The sequence below is a fragment of the Megascapheus bottae genome, chromosome 4, assembly GCF_031878675.1.
Source record: "Megascapheus bottae isolate mThoBot1 chromosome 4, mThoBot2.hap1, whole genome shotgun sequence".
NCBI classification, from domain to species: domain Eukaryota; kingdom Metazoa; phylum Chordata; class Mammalia; order Rodentia; family Geomyidae; genus Megascapheus; species Megascapheus bottae.
In genome coordinates, this window is record NC_143512.1 from 44592316 (window position 1) to 44612693 (window position 20378).

At 38.9% G+C, this 20378-nt stretch overlaps 1 protein-coding gene across 5 annotated transcripts in view; it reads left to right on the forward strand.

Annotated features, from left to right (window-relative positions):
* Window positions 1–20378, forward strand: part of Bdp1 (BDP1 general transcription factor IIIB subunit) — a 97155-nt gene that overhangs the window by 17777 nt on the left and 59000 nt on the right. For all 5 annotated transcript variants that reach the window (XM_090331801.1, XM_090331797.1, XM_090331798.1 and 2 more), the window contains exons 8-16: window positions 735–789; window positions 3946–4086; window positions 7077–7358; window positions 9016–9160; window positions 13937–14161; window positions 16076–16223; window positions 16696–16787; window positions 17893–18088; window positions 20012–20142. In XM_090331801.1, coding sequence (XP_090187927.1) covers window positions 735–789; window positions 3946–4086; window positions 7077–7358; window positions 9016–9160; window positions 13937–14161; window positions 16076–16223; window positions 16696–16787; window positions 17893–18088; window positions 20012–20142 — 1415 coding nt within the window. The remainder of the gene's footprint in view (window positions 1–734; window positions 790–3945; window positions 4087–7076; window positions 7359–9015; window positions 9161–13936; window positions 14162–16075; window positions 16224–16695; window positions 16788–17892; window positions 18089–20011; window positions 20143–20378) is intronic.

Sequence of the window (20378 nt, forward strand, 5' to 3'; positions counted from 1 at the left end):
GAACTCAGGGCCTGGGCACTGTCCTTAGGCTTTCTCAAGGCTAGTGCTCTGCCACTGAGGAATTGAACACAAGGCTTTGTGCATGCTAGACAAACACTCTACTAAGCCACACTCCTGGCTCATCAAACATTAATTTTACTAGAAATATGGGAGAAATATCTATTAATATTACATTATTTTGTGAATATTATCAAAATAAATCAGATTTTTGTAACTACAGATATTTGTACCTATATTTTTAGTCCTGGGGCTTTAATTCAAGGCCTGGATGTGGTTTCTGAACTTTTGTGCCTAAGACTAGTGTTCTGTCACTTGAGCCATAGCTCCACCTCCAGCTTTTTGGTGGTTAATTGATGATAATAATCTTTTGGACTGGGCTGGGAGTTTGGCCTAATGGTTGAGTGCTTGCCTAGCATGCACGAAGACCCGAGTTTGATTCCTCAATACCACATACATAGAAAAAAGCTGGAAGTGGTGCTGAGGCTCAAGTGGTAGAGTGCTAAGCCTTGAGAAAGTCCAAGGACAGTGCTCAGGCTCTGATCCCAAGCCCAGGACTGGCAAAAAAAAAAGAAAAAAAAAATAATCTTATGGACTTTTCTGCTCTAGCTGCCTTTGAATCTCACTCCTCAGATCTCAGCCTCCTTAGTATCTATAATTATAAGTATGAACCTCCAGATATTCTTCAATAATTTGAGGAAAATTGCTACACTTCTTAACTTTTTTTTTGTTAACAGAATAAATTTAAACGTGAAGAGAAAACAAATGGATGGAGAATAGACAAAGCATTCCGTAAGTAATAATGACTTCATCGATCATTTGGAGAGGCTAAAAATGTCCCATTTTTTTTTAGGCTTTAGTGTATTCTAGATTTGTATTTATATTGGTATAAGACTGGAAATTTTCTATTTAGCATTCTGTATTTAGTAATTGCTACAAATCCATAGACAAAGGATTAGTTAAAATATCCAGAAGTAGCTGGGTGTGGTGGCTCACGCCTGTAATCCTAGCTACTCAGGAGGCTGAGATCTGAGGATCAAGGTTCAAAGCCAGCCTGGGCACCAAAAGGACCTGAGACTCTTATTTCCAATTACCCCTAGAAAATGAGAAATGGGATTTAGCTCAAAAGAGGTCAGGGACAGCGCCCAGGCCCAGGGGTAGGGGGTGGCCTTGGGCTGAATTGCTCAGGGATAGCGTCCAGGCCAAGTTCAAGCCCCATGACCCACAAAAAAAAATATCCAGAAGCAGATTTAAGAGTCCAGGCAAGAGATTATCACGGGTCTGTTAGTATCACTCCTAGGTGTTGATTGTGATAGACTATGTTTATGGAACTATTTCTGGAAAATAGAACACTATGGATGGATCCTTCCTGCTGTCAACTCATCAGTTCTTTCAACAGCACTGACCACCTTCTCTGTGTACGTCATTCTATTAAGTGCTAGAGATATTGTGGCAATTGGGCAGTGGGGCAGTTGAGAATTGTACAGTGTGTTGAGAATCCTACTGACAGTGTGTGAATATGCCTGGGGATTGAACTTTTCCTAACATTGTTCCTGAGCTTTTATGCTTAAGGTTAGTGCTCCACTACTGGAGCCACAGCTTGACTTCCAGCTTTTTGGTAGTTAATTGGAGGTAGGAGTTTCATGGTTTCCTGCCCTGGCTGGCTTTGAACTGTGTTCCTCAGATCTCAGCATTCTAAGTAGCTAGGATTTCAGGCGTGAGCCACTGGGTGCCTGGCTTGATTATTCTTTTTTTTTTTTGGCTAGTTAGTCCTAGAGCTCTACCACTTGAGCCACGGCACCACTTCCAGCTATGTCTATTTATGTGGTACTGAGGAATTGAACCTGGGTCTTTGTGCATGCTAGCAAGCACTCTGCCACTACCCAAACTCCCGGCCCTCTTTTTTTTTTTTTTTTGGCCAGTCCTGGGGCTTGAATTCAGTGCATGGGCACTGTCCTTGCACATTTTGTTTTTTTAATTAAAAGATTTTATTAACACTGATTTTTTTTTTTACATTATATTTCCAATATCACGTGTAACAAGTATTTAAGATTGGAATCTTTATATGCAATCACTGGCACATAAATTTAAGAACAAAATTAAAACTAAGCTGAGAGTTGATATGTCATAAATCTATATCTTTATATCATTGTCTATAGAGTATATATCCCATCATAGATCTATATGTCTATATAGTTATATTTATATCTTCAAGTTCATGTCAGTGACCTTGAGTACCTGAGTATTGAGTCATCGTTTTTGTCTTAAATGCTTTTTGCTCAGGCTAGCACTCTGCAACTTGAGCCACAGTACACTTCTGGCTTTTTCTGTGTATGTGGTTTTGGGGAATTGAACCCAGGGCTTCATACATGGTAAGCAAGCATGCTACCACTAGGCCATCCTCCCAGCCCTTGATTATTCTTTTTGATGTGCTGCTGCTGAGTATTTAAATGTGTTCCTGAGTCTTTTGAATTGATTAACATTTTATAGTTACTTCCTACTTTACTGCTATTTGGGAAGGGAATAATGAAATGATTAAATATGTGTATATATATATATAGGCATTTTGAAGATTTAATCATCTTCACTTTTTTGTTATTTGATTGGGAGATTAAACCCAGTGCCTTTTGTACTGGCTAATAAGAATGAGTACTGTTACTGATAGTGCAGTTCAGAATATAGTTTCAAACTGACAAATACAAATGTATAACCATCACCCCAAATCATATATGAACATTTCAGAAAATTTCTTGGATTCTGTTCCAGTCAAGCAAATTCTATCCTATAGGTCCAAGGCAACCCACTGATTATTTATTTATTTGTTTATTTATTTTTTGCCAGTCCTGGGCTTGGGCTCAGGGCCTGAGCACTGACCTTGAGCTTTCTCAAGGCTAGCACTCTTCCACTTGAGCCACTGTACCACTTTTGGCTTTTCCTATGTATGTGGTACTCAGTGCTAGGCAAGCACTCTACCCCTAAGTCAGACTACCAGCTCGGCAACCCACTATTTTTATTTGAATTCCCACAGATTAACTTAGCATGTTCTGCAACCAAAGTTCCTGCACATGCCAGACAAGGCTCTGCATCTGAACTATATCTCCAGTGCAATTTTTTCTTTTATTGCTGACTGGTGTCAGCAATACTGTTTACCCATTGTCTTAGTGATAAGTCCATTTGTTTTTGATGTGTGATTCTTTATAAATGACCAAGTTCTTTTTTTTTTTTTTTTTTGCCAGTCCTGGGCTTGAGCTCAGGGCTTGAGCCCTGTCCTTGGACTTTCTCAAGGCTAGAGCTCTACCACTTGAGCCTCAGCACCACTTCCGGCTTTTTTCTATGTATGTGGTGCCAAAGAATTGAACCTGGGTCTTCAAGCATGCTAGGCAAGCACTTTAACCACTAGGCCAAACTCCCGGTCCGACCAAGTTCTTTTCTATTTTTAAAAAATGGCTTGAAGGTTATTTTCCTTTTATTTTTTTTTTAAACAGAGGAAAAATGTCCTTTTGACTTGGATTTTTTTTAAATTAAAGAATTTAGTAACATTGATTTTTACATCATATTTCAAATGACGTGTTTAGCAAACAGGAATTAAAGAAGGGAATCTCTGTATACAATCACTGTCACTTAGATTTTAGAACATAATCAAAATTAGGCTGAGGGTTTATATGTCATAGATATATAATAATCTATGAAATAAAACATTATGTCTATAGTCATAAGTTTTTATGACTATGTAGTTGTGTTTATATTTCCAATATCATCTCCATTGCATCTCCAATGCAATTTTTTCTTTTATTGCTGACTGGTGTTCTGTTATCTACTTATTTACCCATTGTCTTAGTGATAAGTCCATTTGTTTTTGATGTGTGATTCTTTACAAATGACCAAGTTCTTTTCTATTTTTTAAAAATAACTTGAAGGTTATTTTCCTTTTATTTTTTTTTTAAACAGAGGAAAAACGTCCTTTTGACTTCGATTTTTTTGCTCATTTGCTTCAGAAAGTTCTTGCTGAAGAAGAGAAAAGAAAACAAAAATCTGTTAAAAATCAGAGTTTGAAGGAAAAGTCTTCCAAACCACGGAAAAATGTAAAAGGTATTCATTCTTTCATTCTTTTTTTTTTTTTTTTTTAATTTTGCTGGTATTGGGGTTTGAAGTAACGGTCATATATTTGTTAGGTTGGTGCTCCTATCATTTGAGCTATATTCCAAAAAGTACTGGTGTTTAAAAAAATACAGTTGTTATTATTATTATTATTTTATTTTATTTTTTTTTTGCCAGTCCTGGGCTTGAGCTCAGGGCCTGAGCACTGTCCTTGGACTTTCTCAAGGCTAGAGCTCTACCACTTGAGCCTCAGCACCACTTCCGGCTTTTTCTATATATGTGGTACCAAGGAATCGAACCCGGGTCTTCATGCATGCTAGGCAAGCACTTTAACCACTAGGCCAAACTCCCGGCCCTATTATTATTATTATTATTATTATTATTTTTTTTTTTTTTGCCAGTCCTGGGCTTGAGCGCAGGGCCTGAGCACTGTCCTTGGACTTTCTCAAGGCTAGAGCTCTACCACTTGAGCCTCAGCACCACTTCCGGCTTTTTTCTATGTATGTGGAATCGAGGAATCGAACCCGGGTCTTCATGCATGCTAGACAAGCACTTTAACCACTAGGCCAAACTCCCGGCCCAGTTGTTATTATTATTATTAAGTTGCCATACACATGGCTTTGCTAGGCAGGTTTTCTTTTTTTTTCCTGAGACTTTTGTCAGTTCTGGGACCAGAACTCAGAGCCTGGACACTGTCCTTGGGCTTTCTCAAGGCTAGACCTCTATCACTTGAGCCACAGTACCATTTCTGGCTTTTTTTTTCTATGTATGTGATACTGAGGAATCTAACCCAGGTCTTAGTGTATGCTAGGCAAGCACTCTTCCATTAGGTCAAACTCCTGGCCTCAGGTTTGTTTTTTTCTTTTGGCCAGTCTCGGGCCTTGAACTTAGGGAAACTCAGGGGAATTGTCCTTGGGCTTTATCAAGGCTAGAACTCTACCACTTGAGCCACAGTACCACTTCTGGCTTTTTTCTATGTATATGGTACTGAGTAATTAAACCCGGGTCTTTGTGCATGCTAGGCAAGTACTGTATAACTAGGCTAAACTCCTGACCCTCTAGGCAGGTTTTCTACCACTTAATCCATACCCACTTCATACCAATAATTTTTTTTTTTTTCATGGGGCTTGTACTCTGGGTCTGGGCGCTCTCCCTTAGTTCTTCAGTTCAAGGCTACCTCCTTAACCCTGGACCAGGTATTGTCCTTGAATTCTTCAGCTCAAGGCTACTGCCTACCCATTGAGCCACAGCCCCATTTCCAGTTTTCCGATGGTTAATTGGAGATAAGAATCTCACGGATTTTAGTGCCTGGCTTGGCTTTGAACGGAGACGCTCAGATCTCAGCCTCCTGAATAGTTAGAATTGCAGTTTTGAGCCACTGTGCCTGGCTTCAGTAATAAGAAATTTGCACACTAGTCCTGGTTGCTTGAACTTAGGGCCTGGTTCTCTCTCTGAGGATCTTTTTTTTTTGGGGGGGTGGGCACCAGTCCTGGGCTTGAGTCCAGGGCCTGAGCACTGTCCTTGGGTTTTCTCAATGACAGACCTCTACCACTTGAACCACAGCATCACTTCTGGCTTTTTTCTATGTATGTGGTACCAAGGAATCAAACCCGGGTCTCTGTGCATGCTAGGCAAGTGCTCTATCACTAGGCCAAACTCCCGACCACTGAGCATCATTTTTTCAAGGCTGGCACTCTACGACTTGAGCCACATCTTCATTTCTGGCTATTTGGTAGTTTATTGGTAACAATATTCTCATGGACTTTCCTGTCCTAGCTGGCTTTGAACTACTTTCCTCAGATCTCAGCCTCCTGAGTAGCTAGAATTACAGGCATGAGCCACTAGTACCTGGCTGAAATCTTTCTTATATATTTCATATATATATAGTATATATACACATATGAAACAGTAGTATGTGTGTTTAGGTACGAGTATCTGTGTGTATATATGTACGTGTATGCAGCTATAGCTGCATATATATATATAATACATGTTAATGCCTGTATAGATTTTTAAAACTTAAAAGAATATGTCTTGACATAGAACTTGTAACACCTGGTACATGATAATAAGAACATTTCATGAGAGTATTAAAATTTATCATTCCTATTTTCATTTCTCTTTGATTTCTCTCTCTCTCTCTCTCTCTCTCTCTCTCTCTCTCTCTCTCTCTCTCTCTCTCTCTCTCTTTCTTTCTGCCATTCCTGGGGCTTGAACTCAGGTCCTGAGCACTGTCTCTGGACTTTCTCAAGGCTAGAGCTGAGCTATAACACCATTTCAGCCTTTTCAGTGTCTATGGTGGGAAGGAATTGAACCCAGGGCTTCATGCATGCTAGGCTCTCTACCTCTAGGCTATGCCCCTGGCCTCTCCCATTTTTTTTTTTTTTTTTTGTTCGTTGGTCTTGGGGCTTGACCTCTGTGTCTGGGTGCTGTCCCTGAGGTCTTCAGCTCAAGGCTAGCTGCCTGTCCCTTGACCCACAGCTCCACTTCCAGTTTCTGATGGTTAATTAGAGATAAGACAGATTTTAATGCCCTTTAGTGCCCGGGCTGGCTTCGAACTGTGAGCCTCAGATCTCAGTCTTCTGAGTAGCTAGGATTACAGGCGTGTGCCACTGTGCCTGACTTCAACTTTTTTTATTACAGAGGACACCCTTAAATATCTATCTTTTTCCCCTTTAGGAGTTTTTCTGGCTAGACGCCTGTGGCTCACGCTGTTATCCTAGTTGCTCAGGAAGCTGAGATCTGAGGATTTCCATTTGAAAGGTTCATGAGACTTATCTCCTCCCGCCCCCCAAAAAAAGCCAGAAATAGAGTATGGCTCTAGTGATAAGAGTGCCAGCTATGAGTGAAAAAGCTAAGGAACAGTGCCCAGGCCCTGAGTTCAAACGTTAGTACTGGCACAAGAAAAACATAGAAAACAAAGCAAACAAAAATGTTTCTACAGGTTGTTCCTATATTTATGTCTAATTCTTTTGTTTTAGGGAAAAAAGTTACTAGTGAAGGAGTTAATGATGATCCAGATGAATCTGTGAGTACTAAAAATTCAGATACTGAAAGATCTCTGAAGGATGTTCAGGCACTTGAAGAAGAGGAATGTCTGATTTCATCAGGACAGGATTCAGAACAAGTTGTATTAGAACAAGACCAACATCAAAATAAAAGGAAAAGGAAGAATCAAGATGAAGCTAATGAACAGGAAGTAGAAAACATTGTAGGAAATGTCACTGTTCATTCAAGTCCATCTGAAAGTGATTTACACAAGAGTAAGTTTATTATTATGCATTCTAAAAGCCTCCATTTACTTGAAAGTAATATGGTACATACCATATTTATATATTCTAGCAATTAGTAATGCATACTACTAATAATACTGTGTAAAATAACTTTTTGTAGTAATAAATTAATTTATTGTTTTTATTTTTGCCAGTCCTGGTGGTTGAATTCAGGGCCTGGGCACTGTCCTTGGGCTTTCTCAAGGCTGACACTTTACCACTTGAGCCACAGAATCACTTCTGGCCTTTTCTGTGTATGTGGTACGGAGGAATTAAATCCAGAGCTTTGTGCGTGCATGGCGAGTGCTCTACCAGTAGGCCATGATCCTGTCCTGAAAGAATTTATTAAAAGAGCAAAAGTTGATACATTTTTCTTTTTTTGTGTGTGTGGTGGGTCATGGGGCTTGAACTCGGCCTGGGCACTGTCCCTGAGCTGTTTAGCTCAAGGCTACCATCCTACCCTTGAGCCTAGTCCCACTTCCCATTTTCTAGAGGGAGAGTTTCAGGTCCTTTTGTCACTGGGCTGGCTTTGAACCTTGATCCTCAGATCTCAGCCTCCTGAGTAGCTAGGATTTCAGGTGTGAGCCACTTTGCCTGCCTCTATTATGTGTTTCTGAGATGTATTACTTAGTAGGTCTCTCCCTCTCTCCCTCCCCCCCCTCTTCTCCCCTCCCCTTCCTCTCCTCCCTCCTCCCCCTCCTCCTCCTTCTCCCCCTCCCTCTCCTTCCCTCCCCCCTCCTCCTTACTCTCCCTCCCTCCCTTCCCTCTCTGTTTGTAAAATGCCATCACTTGATCTCAAAGCCTTATATGCTTCCTTGGCTTTTTCTGCTCAAGGCTTGTACTTTGTCACTTGATTCACATTTTGCCTTCCGACTTTTTTTTTTTGCCAGTCCTGGGTTTAAGCTCAGGGCCTGAGCACTGTCCTTGGATTTTTCCTAAAGGCTAGAACTCTACCACTTGAGTCTCAGCATCACTTCTGGCTTTTTCTAAGTATGTGGTACCAAGGAATCGAACCCGGGTCTTTGTGCATGCTAGGCAAGAAGCACTGTACCACTAGGCCAAATTCCCGGCCCGCCTTCTGACTCCTTGCTGGTTAATTTGAGATAAGATACTCAAGGATTTGTTTATCTGTGTTGACTTTGTGCCTTAATCCTTAAATCAGAGTAGGCCAAATTATAAGCATGAGCCATCAGAGCCTGGTTTAATTTTGCCATTAAAAATGATTGTTAAATTAAAAATAATGTTTGTTAATAAATTACAGCTTTTCATGATGTACCTGTATGGAGTATTTCTATGAACTCATAGTTACTTTAATTTGTAAAATAATTAGTTGACTTTGTCATTCTTTCATTTTTACTCTTAGAATGCAAATGTATTTATGAATTGCTAGGAGATGATGATGAAGTTGAGGGAAAGGCTTTGTCTTTTTTCTTATCAGTTCACTTATATAGATTACTTAAAATAGATTCTGGCTGAAGATATAACTTAGTGTCAGACTGTGTACTTAGCATGTTTAAGTGCTTGGGTTCACTCATTAATAATACTAATGATAATGATAATCTAAAGAGAAAGAAAATAGAAAAATATAGACAGAATAGGCTTTATATGGAATTTGAATTTTAGAATAATATACAACTTATATTCTTAGGTTATAGTCCAGTTTTATGTCCTGAGGCAAGTGAAGATGAATGTAATAAACAACAGCTTTCCTGTCTGGAAAGCATAGATGAAGTTGTGGAATTAGCGTCTAATGAAATCGTTGAGAAGAGAACTGACCCCATCCTTACACCAAGGTATTTGTAAGTTGTTGTTGTTGTTGTTGTTTTTGCCATTCCTGGCTTGAACTCAGGGCCTGAGCACTCTCCTTGGGCTTTCTCAAGGCCAGAGCTCTACCACTTGAGCCACAGTACCATTTTCTGGCTTTTTTCTCTGTATGTGGTACTGAGGAATTGAACTTGGGTCTTTGTCCATGGTAGGCAAGCACTCTACCACTAGGCCAAACCCCAGCCCCTGTATTTGTAAGTTTTTATTGGCTTTGTCTACATCTTTTGCTGGTTACTGAGAAAGGATGTATTATAGTTTCCAACTGTCAATAGTAGATTTGTGTTTCTCCTTTTTTTTTTTTCTTTTGCCAGTCCTGGGCTTGAGCTCAGGGCCTGAGCACTGTCCTTGGACTTTCTCATAGTTAGCCTTGGCACCAGTTCCAGTCTTTTCTATGTATGTGATACTAAGGAATCAAACCCAGGTCTTTGTGCATGCTAGGCAAGCACTCTGCCACTAGGCCAAACTCCCAGCCCCCAGCCCTATTTTTATTTTTACGTTTATTATTATTTTTTCTGGGTCTTGAGGCTTGAATTCTGGCCCTGGGCCCTGTCCCTGAGCTCTGAAGCTCAAGGCTACCACCCTTCCCCTGGAGCTGCAGCCGCATTTCCCCCCCTCCCCCCCGTAGTGATTAATTGGCAGTAAGAGTCTCATGTTCTTCAGTGTTTGTACTGGCTTTGAACCGAAACTCTCAGATCTCAGCCTCCTGAGTAGCTAGGATTATAGACATGTGCCACTGTGCCCGAGTTTATTTTTCATTATTTTATTTTATTTTATTTTTGTCAGTCCTGGGGCTTGAATTCCAGGCCTGGGCACTGTTGTTGAGCTTTCTCAAGGCTACCTCTCTACCATTTGAGCCACAGAATCACTTCTAGCCTTTTCTCTAGATGTGGTATTGAGTAATCAAAGCGAGGGCTTCATGTGTGCTAGGCAAGCACTTTACCACTAAGCCACACTCCTGGCCCCTGTATTTGTTTATACTTATTGTTACTGGGGCTTAAACTCGGGATCATGAGTTCTTCTTCTTTTTTTTTTTTTTTTTTTTTTTTTTTTTTTTTTTTTTTTGCCAGTCCTGGGTTTAGGCTCAGGGCCTGAGCCCTGTCCTTGGATTTTTCTCAAAGCTAGAGCTCTACCACTTCAGCCTCAGTACCACTTCCGGCTTTTTCTAAGTATGTGGTACCAAAGAATCGAACCCGGGTCTTCGTGCATGCTAGGCAAGCACTCTATCACTAGGCCAAACTCCCAGCTATGAGTTCTTGCTTAACTTTTTTTTTTTTTTTTTTTTTGGCCAGTCCTGGAGTTTTAACTCAAGCTTTGGCACTCTCTCTGCGCTTCTTTTGCTCAAGTCCAGTACTCTACCACTTGAGTCACAGCACCACTTCAAGCCATTTCTGTTTAAGTGGTAATGAGGAATCAAAACCAGTGCTTCATGCATGGTAGGCATAACTCTACCTACCAGTAAGCTGCCATCTTCCTTCGCTTAACTTTTTTGCTCAAGAATGGTACTCTGACACTTAAAACCACAACTCAGTTTTTTACAGTTTGGTTTTAATTGGAGATAAGATTCTCATCCTGGTTTGTTGCTAGTGGTTCACACCTATAATCCTAGCTACTCAAGAGGCTGAGAGTTGAGGAACATGGTTCAAAGCTGGTCCAGGCATGAAAGTCCTTGAGACTCTTATCTCAAATTAACTACCAAAAACCCAGAAGTGGTGCTGTAGCTCAAGTGGTAGAGTGCTAGCCTTGAGCTGAAAGCTTAGGGATAGCACCCAGGTCCAGAGTTCAAGCCCCATGACCAACAAAAAACTAAAAATAAAAGAAGATTCTCATCTGGGCACTGGTAGCTCACACCTCTAATCCTAGCTACTGAAGAGGCTGAGATCTGAGGATTGCCATTTGAAGTTATACTGGGCAGGAAAATCTGAGACTCTTATCTTCAGTTAAGCATCAAAATAACTGGAAATGGCAGAGATAGCTCCCAGGCCATGAGTTCAAGCCCCAGGAACAACACATATACACACACATGCAAACATGCACACAACCTCTCTGATTTACATTCCTGGTTCCTCTCCCTCCCCTGATCCCCTATGGATTCTTTTTCTCCCACCCCTCACAACTCTCTGATTTACCTACCTGGGCTGTCTTTGGACCAGGGTCTTCATCTTTCACCCTTTTTTTTTCCTCCTGTGGATAATAGTGCTTAAGTTCTGGGCCTTTGTGTTGCCCCTGAGCTCTTCAGTTCAAGGCTGCTACTCTACCATTGAGCCAAGCCCATTTTCCATTTTCTAGAGGTTAATTAGAGAAAGAATCTCAAGGCCTTTTGTGCCTAGGCTGGCTTTGAACCTTGATCCTCAGATCTCAGCCTCCTGAGTAGCTAGGATTATTGGCGTGAGCAGTCTTGGCATACTGTATTTTTTTTAAATTAAAGAATTATTAACATTGATTTTTACATCATCTTTCAAATGTCATGTTTAACAAACAAGTATTTAAGAAAGGAAGGAATCTCTATACATAGATTTTAGATCATAATTAAAATTAGACTGAGGGTTTGTATGTCATAGATACATATTAATCTATGTAGTAAAACATTGTGGAGTATATAGCCCATCATAGATTTTTATGTTTACGTAGTTATGTTTATATCTCCAAGACTATGTCCATAATCTAACCTTGGGTACCCAAATATTGAGTCATTGCTCTTGTACAGTTTGGATCTAATATCCACATATTAAAGATACCATGTACCTTTTCTTCCTTTGGTCTTGACTTATCTCACTCAACATGATTCACTGTAGTTTCATCCATTTCCCAGCGAATGCCATTTGTCCTGTCTATAGAAATCCATTGTATGTATGTATATATATGTGTATCTATCTGTCTATACACACACACACATATATGGTATGTATACATACAAACATACATACAAACATACATACATACATACATACATACATACATACATACATACAGTGTATATATATACACGCATATACCATATATATACCATATATATACACATATGCCACACATATGCCATATATGTATATGTATATATATATATATACCATATATATATGTGTGTGTGTGTTTGTGTATATATATATATATATATATTACATTTTTTGTATCCATTCATCTGCATTAGAGCATATAGGTTGTTTCCATCGCTTGGTTATTGTGAATGGTACAGAGATGAACATGGCTGAGCAGGTGTCCTTATTATATCCTGGGTTATGTTGCTCAGGATAGATTTGGCATACTATTTTTTTTTTTTTTTTTTTTTTGCCAGTCCTTGGCGTAGGCTCAGGGCCTGAGCACTGTCCTTGGATTTTCTCAAAGCTAGCGCTTTACCACTTGAGCCATAGCACCACATCTGGCTTTTTTTCTATGTATGTGGTACCAAGGAATTGAACCTGGGTCTTCATGCATACTAGGCAAGCATTCTACCACTAAGCCAAACTCCCCGCCCGGCATACTATTTTTAATAGCTGATAAATCAGCGGGTTTTTTTTGTTTGTTTGTTTGTTTTGTATTTTTTTGCCTGTCCTGGGACTTGAAATTAGGGCCTCACAATCTCTCTTGGCTTTTTTGCTCAAGGATGACACTTCACCACTTAGGCCACACCTCCACTTCTGACTTTTTGGTGGTTGATTGGACATAAGATTCTGAAGTTATTTTGGGGGACTTGCTTTAGAGCTCAGCTTCCTAAGTAGTTGGGATTACAGTCCTGAACCAGTAGCTCCTGGCTTCTTGTAGAGATTTCATAGTTTCAAATTTCACATGTAAATCTTTAATAATTTTAGTTGATTTTTGTGTGTGGTATAAAATAAATGATAAAATTTATTCTTGCATAATTTTAAGTTTTTCTAGTAACATTTGTTGAAGAGAGACTGTTTCTTTTCCTATAGTATACTTTTGGTACCTTCTCTTACCAATAAATATTCATGTTGCAATGCTGATGAAAGGCAAATAGTAGAAGAAAGACATAAGCAAAGGAAGTATGACTAGATCTGTTTGTATGATGATATAGTCATGGTGTATGGCCATCACTTTTTATTATTTGTGGAACTATTTCATAGTATAGTTATTCCTGATTTCAACTTGTGCTTGTATGAATTGTACTTCATATGGTGTGCGTGTGTGTGTGTGTAAAATGGTATTTAGGGCTTGAACTCAAGGCCTTATGATTTCTCTTAGATTTTTTACTTCCATCATTTTTGCTTATATTTTTCTGGGCTAATTTTGAGCCATGTTCCTTAATGGTCAGCCTCCTGAGTAGTTAGTATTACAAATGTATAAATATATAAATATATAACATACATATATCAATATATGTATTATATAAAATATATAAATTATAAAATACATAATATATGTGTTTTATTTATTTATTTATTTATTTATTGCCAGTCCTGGGACTTGAACTCAAGGCAGAAGCTTTTCAAAGCTAGAGCCCTACCACTTGGGCCAAGTAACACTTTGGGCTTTTTCTATGTATGAGGTACCAAGGAATTTAACCCATGTCTTTATGCATGCTAGGCAAGCACTCTATCAGTAGGCCAAACTCCTTGCCATATATATATATTTTTTTTCCACATACACAAATATATGTGTATATACAAATACCTATATATGTAAATGTATAAATACATATATTTATATGTATAATATATAAAATCAAATATAAAAACATGTTTTACTTGGAATTCTTTGCTGTGATAATTATTTTAATCTCTTTTACTTAGTAAGCAACCAGATACCATGCCAGTAGCTCCTAAGTCTTCAGAATCAAGCACTTCAGATTTATCACCATCAGAAGTTGGAGTTGTACTATTAGATGAAGTGCATAATTCTGAGAGTAGTTGCACAGAAGAAAAACATGTTGACTTAGAGAAAATATCAGATGAAGTGAATAATTCTGAGAGCAGTTGCACCGAAGAAAAACATGTTGACTTAGAGAAAACATCATTGTAAGTATTTTACATGGTAAGATTTTTTTTCACAGATTTGTTCTTAAACATTTCCCAGCTCCCCTGTCCTGTGATGTTACAAGTCAAATCCAGAGTGTTACACACGCTAGGCAAGTGTTGTACTGAGCTACACCCTCAGCTTTGGGTAGGTTTAAAATTTTTTAGATTTGAGATGGGGACTTGAACTTGGTACCGGATGCTTTCACAGTGGCTAGTGCACTGTCAACCGAGCCACACCTCTCCTGGGTAGGTTTTTTTTTGTTGTTGTTGTTTTGGTGCCAGTCCAAGGGCTTGAACTCAGGGCCTTCGCAATGTCCTTGGGCTTTCTCAAGGCTAATACTCTTTTACTTAAGCCACAGTACCATTTCTGGCTTTTTCTGTGTTTGTGGTACTGAGAAATCAAACTCAGGGCTTCTTGCATGCTAGGTAAATATTCTACCACTAGGCTATGCTCCAGGCTCCCCTGGGTAGTTTCAAAAAATTATTATTATTATTATTTTTGGCCAGGGACCAGTAGCTCATGCCTGTAATCCTAGCTACTCAGGAGGCTGTAATCTGAGGATCTCAGTTCAAAACCAGTCCGGGCCCAAAAGTCTGTGAGAGTCTTATCTCCAGTTAACCACCAGAAAATCTGAAGTGATGCTGTGGTTCAAGCCGTAGAGCACCAGCCTTGATCTGAAGAGCTCAGGGACAGAGCCTAGGCCTGAGTTCAAGCCTCACGACTGCCCCTCCCCAAATTATTGTTATTATAAAGGTATGATGTACAAATTGGTTATGGTTATGCAATTCATCCCTTTCTTTGCTCTCTCCCAGTTTTTCTCTCCCATTATACCCACAAGTTATATAGTTCATTTTCAACACAGTGTCTAGTGAGTATCGCTGTACTAATGCATTTGTTCATCCTTTGTCCTTCATTTCCGTGATCCCCTTACCTTCCCTAAGACAGATAAACAAGTAACACAAAAAGGAAAAGAAAAAAACCCAACAAAGATAAAATCTCTTTTTTCTATTTACTTGAATTCATTTTGATAATATTACTTTTACGGGCATTTTGCCTTTGTTTTCCTCCCTTAAGACTAGACTCCTTTGATCTCATTGTGTGTGAATGCCTAGAGTTCATGTCTCTAACTCCTTGGTAGTTTTTTAATGAGAGATGATTGTAACTTTTTTTTTTTTTTTGCCAGTCCTGGTCTTGAGCTCAGGGCCTGAACACTGTCCTGGGGCTTTTCTCAAGGGTAGAGCTCTTGGGCCACAGTACCACTTCTGACTTTTTCTATGTATGTGGTACCAAGAAATCAAACCCTGGTCTTCATGCGTGTTGTCATTCTATTTTTGGTGAGTGGTTGGGACTTAAACTTGGTGTCTCATGCTTTATGCTTATTGGGGCATCCTACCACTTGAACCATGAGTCTAATTAGATGATAACGATTTATAAGAACAACTTTGACTCCATCTAGTCTTATTTTTCAGTTCCCTTTGGTATTATAGTAAGGGGGCTATTAATAATTTTTTTTTTTTTTTTTTTGCCAGTCCTGGGCTTGAGCTCAGGGCCTGAGCACTGTCCTTGGACTTTCTCAAGGCTAGAGCTCTACCACTTGAGCCTCAGCACCACTTCCAGCTTTTTTTCTATGTATGTGGTACCGAGGAATCGAACCCGGGTCTTCATGCATGCTAGGCAAGCACTTTAACCACTAGGCCAAACTCCCGGCCCTTAATAATTTTTTTTAAAGATTCTGAGAGGGTTATTTTCATGGGTTCTTTGGTTTTGTTTTTGATGGTGCTAAGGATTGAACTCATGGCCTTTTTCAAATGCTCTACTGTTGAGCTACATTTTCATCCCGAGTATTTTATGGTTTTATTTGTTTACGACCGGATATTGTTCTCAATTTTAAGTAGTACTAACTTTTTTTTAAGGGAAAATGGTCAAGCAGAAAATGTCAAACCATTGTTGAGAGTTCGGCACCAGCGACCTAAACCTAATCTGTCCAGGGCAGTTGGAAAAAAATCAGTGAAAACAGATGCTGAAAATAGGAGTTCATTGTCAGACAATTCAGTTGAAAAGGTATGGTAAAAATTTTTATTTCATGGATATTAAAATTATAAAAATGTTTCCTAAGTGTATAAAAATATTTACAAACTGCTGTTAAATAATAGTTAAATGAATGCAAAATGTTAAGGCATTAAACACTAGATTTCTTATCTACTAGTTTCCTGTCTGTGTGCTTACTAGATGTAGGACATGTTGTTTGAAAGAGTCTGTGTTATTAAATTTACCTTCCTTTTTTTTCATATAAAATGGTAGTTCCAAATGTTTGTGTCCTTGGGTTTTCTCAATGCTAGAGCTCTATCATTTGAGCCACAGTGTATTCATTATTATTACAAGGTATGTTTTATTATGACATAAATACACATTAACCTACAAAATAATTACTTAGTATAAATTTGAAAAGATTACATCTGAATACTATCTTTGTACTGTCTTTTCTCTACTTTTTATGAAAAAGAAACTAAAGTGTGAAAAATTAAATTCATAGGATTCTATGGTAAAGGAGAAGATAAATGTAATTGATAGTTCAGAAATAGAGAGCTCAAGAAGAGAGGACTCAGAAAGTGACACTGTATCTACGTAAGTACTTGCAAAGGAATGTAAAAGGAGTAACTTACTGGAATGACTATCATAATTGTTTTCTTTCTTTTATTTTTATGCTGATACTGGGGCTTGAACTCAGGCCTGGGCAATGTCCTTGAACTTCTTTTGCTCACGACTAGTACTCTGCCACTTGAGCCACAGCAATATTTCTGGATTTTTCTGTTTATGTAGTACTAAGGAAATTGAACCTAGGGTTTTGTGTATGTCAGGCAAGCTCTACCACTAAGCCACATTCCTAGCCCCCCAGGCCCCCCCCCCCACTGACCTTTTTTTTGCCTCTCCTGGGGCTTGAACTCAGGGCCTGGGCACTGTCCTTGGTCCTTTCCCAAGGCTAGCGCTCTACCACTTGAGGCACAACACCACTTCTGGCTTTTTCTGTGTATGTGGTACCGAGGAATTCAACTCGGGTTTTTGTGCATGCTGGGCAAGCACTTTTACTGCTAGGCCAAATTCTCGCTCCCCTGGGCTGGCCTTGAATTCTGATCCTCGGATCTCAACCTTCTGAGTAGCTAGGATTACAGGTGTGAGGCACCCATGCCTGGTAGTACTAGCCTTTGATTTCAGGGCCATGTGCTTGCTAGCTTTTAGCCATGTGCTTGCTAGCATTTTAGCCATGCCCCTAGCCCTTTTTACTTTTATTGTTTTTCAGATAGAATATTGTATTGTATGCTTAGGCTAGTTTAGACTGGGACCCTCCTATTTATGTTTCCCATGTAGCATCTGTTACCACGTTTGAGTTTCTTTTCTATTAATAATGGGATTTTATGAATATTAACTCTGGACTGGCCTCAAATAATGAACTTGCTATTCATTCTTCACCTCCCTACTAGCTAGACATACTGATGTCAGCCGCTGTATTTGTCTGGGATACAAATATTTTAGTCAAGTTTCAGAATTACATATTTTCAAAATAGTACTATATCAGTATATGAATATTTTTGAAAATGTTCTTGAGGTCTCTTGAGAATTATCTTCCACCTACTTTAGTTATTCCTAAAACCAGGGAGAAGTAAATACTGAAAGAAAAGCTGCTTTGTTACATTTGAATAAGCATTTTTTTTTTTCCTTTTTGTGGTTCTAGTTTGAGTGAAAAAACTTGTCTGCAGGAAGATAATCAGCCAAAGGCTTGCAAACCTGTACGACTAATGCGAGGCCGATTTCAACGACCAAAACCAAATGTAGGGAAAGCTTCAGAAAGAAAAGAAATTAGTCCACCACAGGATAAAATTGTGGTCAATATAGAGAAGAATGGAAATGAATGTTGTGTTGATAGAGATGTAAGTACTTTGATTCTATCTCACATTTTACTAAATATATAAGACTTACCATAAACTTTTTAGCCTTTTAAAAACAACGTTGCTATATAATTTGTGTGAATATAATGTATTTGTAGTTAATATCTCTTAGCAGCTTTGCTAATTTTAAGGCTGAGCATTTTACATGATTGTTAATTTGCTTTCCCTGAATTCATACTTGGGCTTGCTTTTCTTAGTCATTAAGTATATTTGTGAATTAACTGTCCCTTTTGAGGTACTGGGGATCAAAACCAAAGTCTTATGTATCTAGGGAGGTACTGTACTACTGAGTCACTACCCTTACCTCATAAAATGAGATAGGTAATTATGTGAGCTTTTATTATGTGTCTTAAACAAATTTAAAATGTTAAAAGCTTCCCAGTAAGCAAAATTCTAAGGACAAGATTATGAATTTTGCTTTGGTTTTCTGTATGTGCTGATGGGAATTGAATTCCAGGCCTTTCATGTACTATGCAAGTACTTCACTACTGTGCTATATCTTTGGCTTACGAGGATTTCTTTATGGTGTAATTCCAGTCGTCTGTAACATAATTATAATGATTAGAAGAATTCGAAAGATGAACCATGGTGTAATTCTGAAGATGAGACTGAAATAGATGAGACTGAAACATTGCTTTCCTTTGGGAGCTTTGAGATACAGTTGTGCCTTAGGAAATTTTCTTAAGTACCTAATGGGGAAAGCCAAAAACAAAAACATTACAAAGCATTCTTTGAGTCTCATTTTATAATTACAAACTTTGAATGTTTGATATTTTTATTATATTCAATTAAGGAAGAACTTTTTTTGGGGGTTTGAATACACACACACACACACACACACACACACACACACACACACACACACATTTAACCAATCCTGAGGCTTGAATTTAATGCCTGGCCACTGTCCTTGGATTTTTATTTTGCTCAAGGCTAACTCTCTGCCACTTCACTTCTGGCTTTTTCTATGAATGTGGTACCAGGGCTTGAACCCAGGGCTTTGTGTGTGCTAGGTAAGCACACTATCACTAGGCCAAACTCCCAGGCCCTGGGTTTGAATTTTATTCCATCTGTTTTCTAGGTAGCAGTTTTGCCACTTGAACCATATCTTTTTTTTTTTTTGCCAGTCATGGGGCTTAAACTTATGGCCTGAGCGCTGTCCTTGGACTTTCTCAAGGCTAGAGCTCTACCACTTGAGCCACAGCACCATTTCCAGCTATTTTTTTTATGTGTTACCAAGGAATGGAACCTGGGTCTTTTTTCCTGCTAGGTAAGTACTCTACCACTAGGCCAAACTCCTGGCCCGGAACCATATCTTTTTTGCCCTGTGCTGCACTTGGATCATAATCTATTTGCTTAGTCTTAGTCTCAAGATTACAGACATGGGCCACCATATCAAGACTTACTTGTTGACAGGCGATGTCATTTTTTTAATTGACAAATTTGTTCCTCTTGGTCTTCTACTCCCAAGTAATTGGATTTATAAGTGTACAACCAGGCTTGACTAAGTAATAATTTTCATTGAAAATTTTCAAATTTACTTCTTTTTTTTTTTTTTTTTTTTTGTCAGTCCTGGGCTTGAGCTCAGGGCCTGAGCACTGTTCTTGGGCTTTTCTCAAGGCTGGAGCTCTACCACTTGAGCCACAGCACCACTTCCAGCCTTTTTCTATGTATGTGGTACCGAGGAATTGAACCTGGGTCTTCGTGCATGCTAGGCAGGCACTCTACCACTAGGCCAAACTCCTGGCTCCAAATTTACTTCTTTTGATGCACATTTGTTTTTGTTTTTATATTCTGGGATCATTGAACCTAGGACCTCACAAAGGCAAGGCTCATGTCCCTTAAATAATACCTATAGTATTCATGGTGAAATCTAAAGCAGTAACGTTTTTGTTTGTTATTAAGATTATTCAACAAACAACAGATCAGACATGTACATTCCAATGTGAAGATACTGTATCAATACCTGAGAAGAATGACAATCCTTTTCAAAATGTGCAGCCAGATGAGCCCAAAGGTCTTAATCAAAATTTAAGGTAAATCTTATTTTATTGGTTATGTAATTTAAAATGTTTGTATGAAGTTTTATGAACTCCATTTTTGTTTTTCTTTTTCTTTTGTGCTAGTACTGAATTCAGGGCCTTGGCTCTGTGCCTTAGCCCTTTCTCTCAGTTGAGGCCAATGTTGAGCAACAGTTCCACTTCTGGCTTTTTGGAGGTTAACTGGGCAAACGAATCCCATTGATTTTCTGCCTAAGTTAACTTCAGTCCTT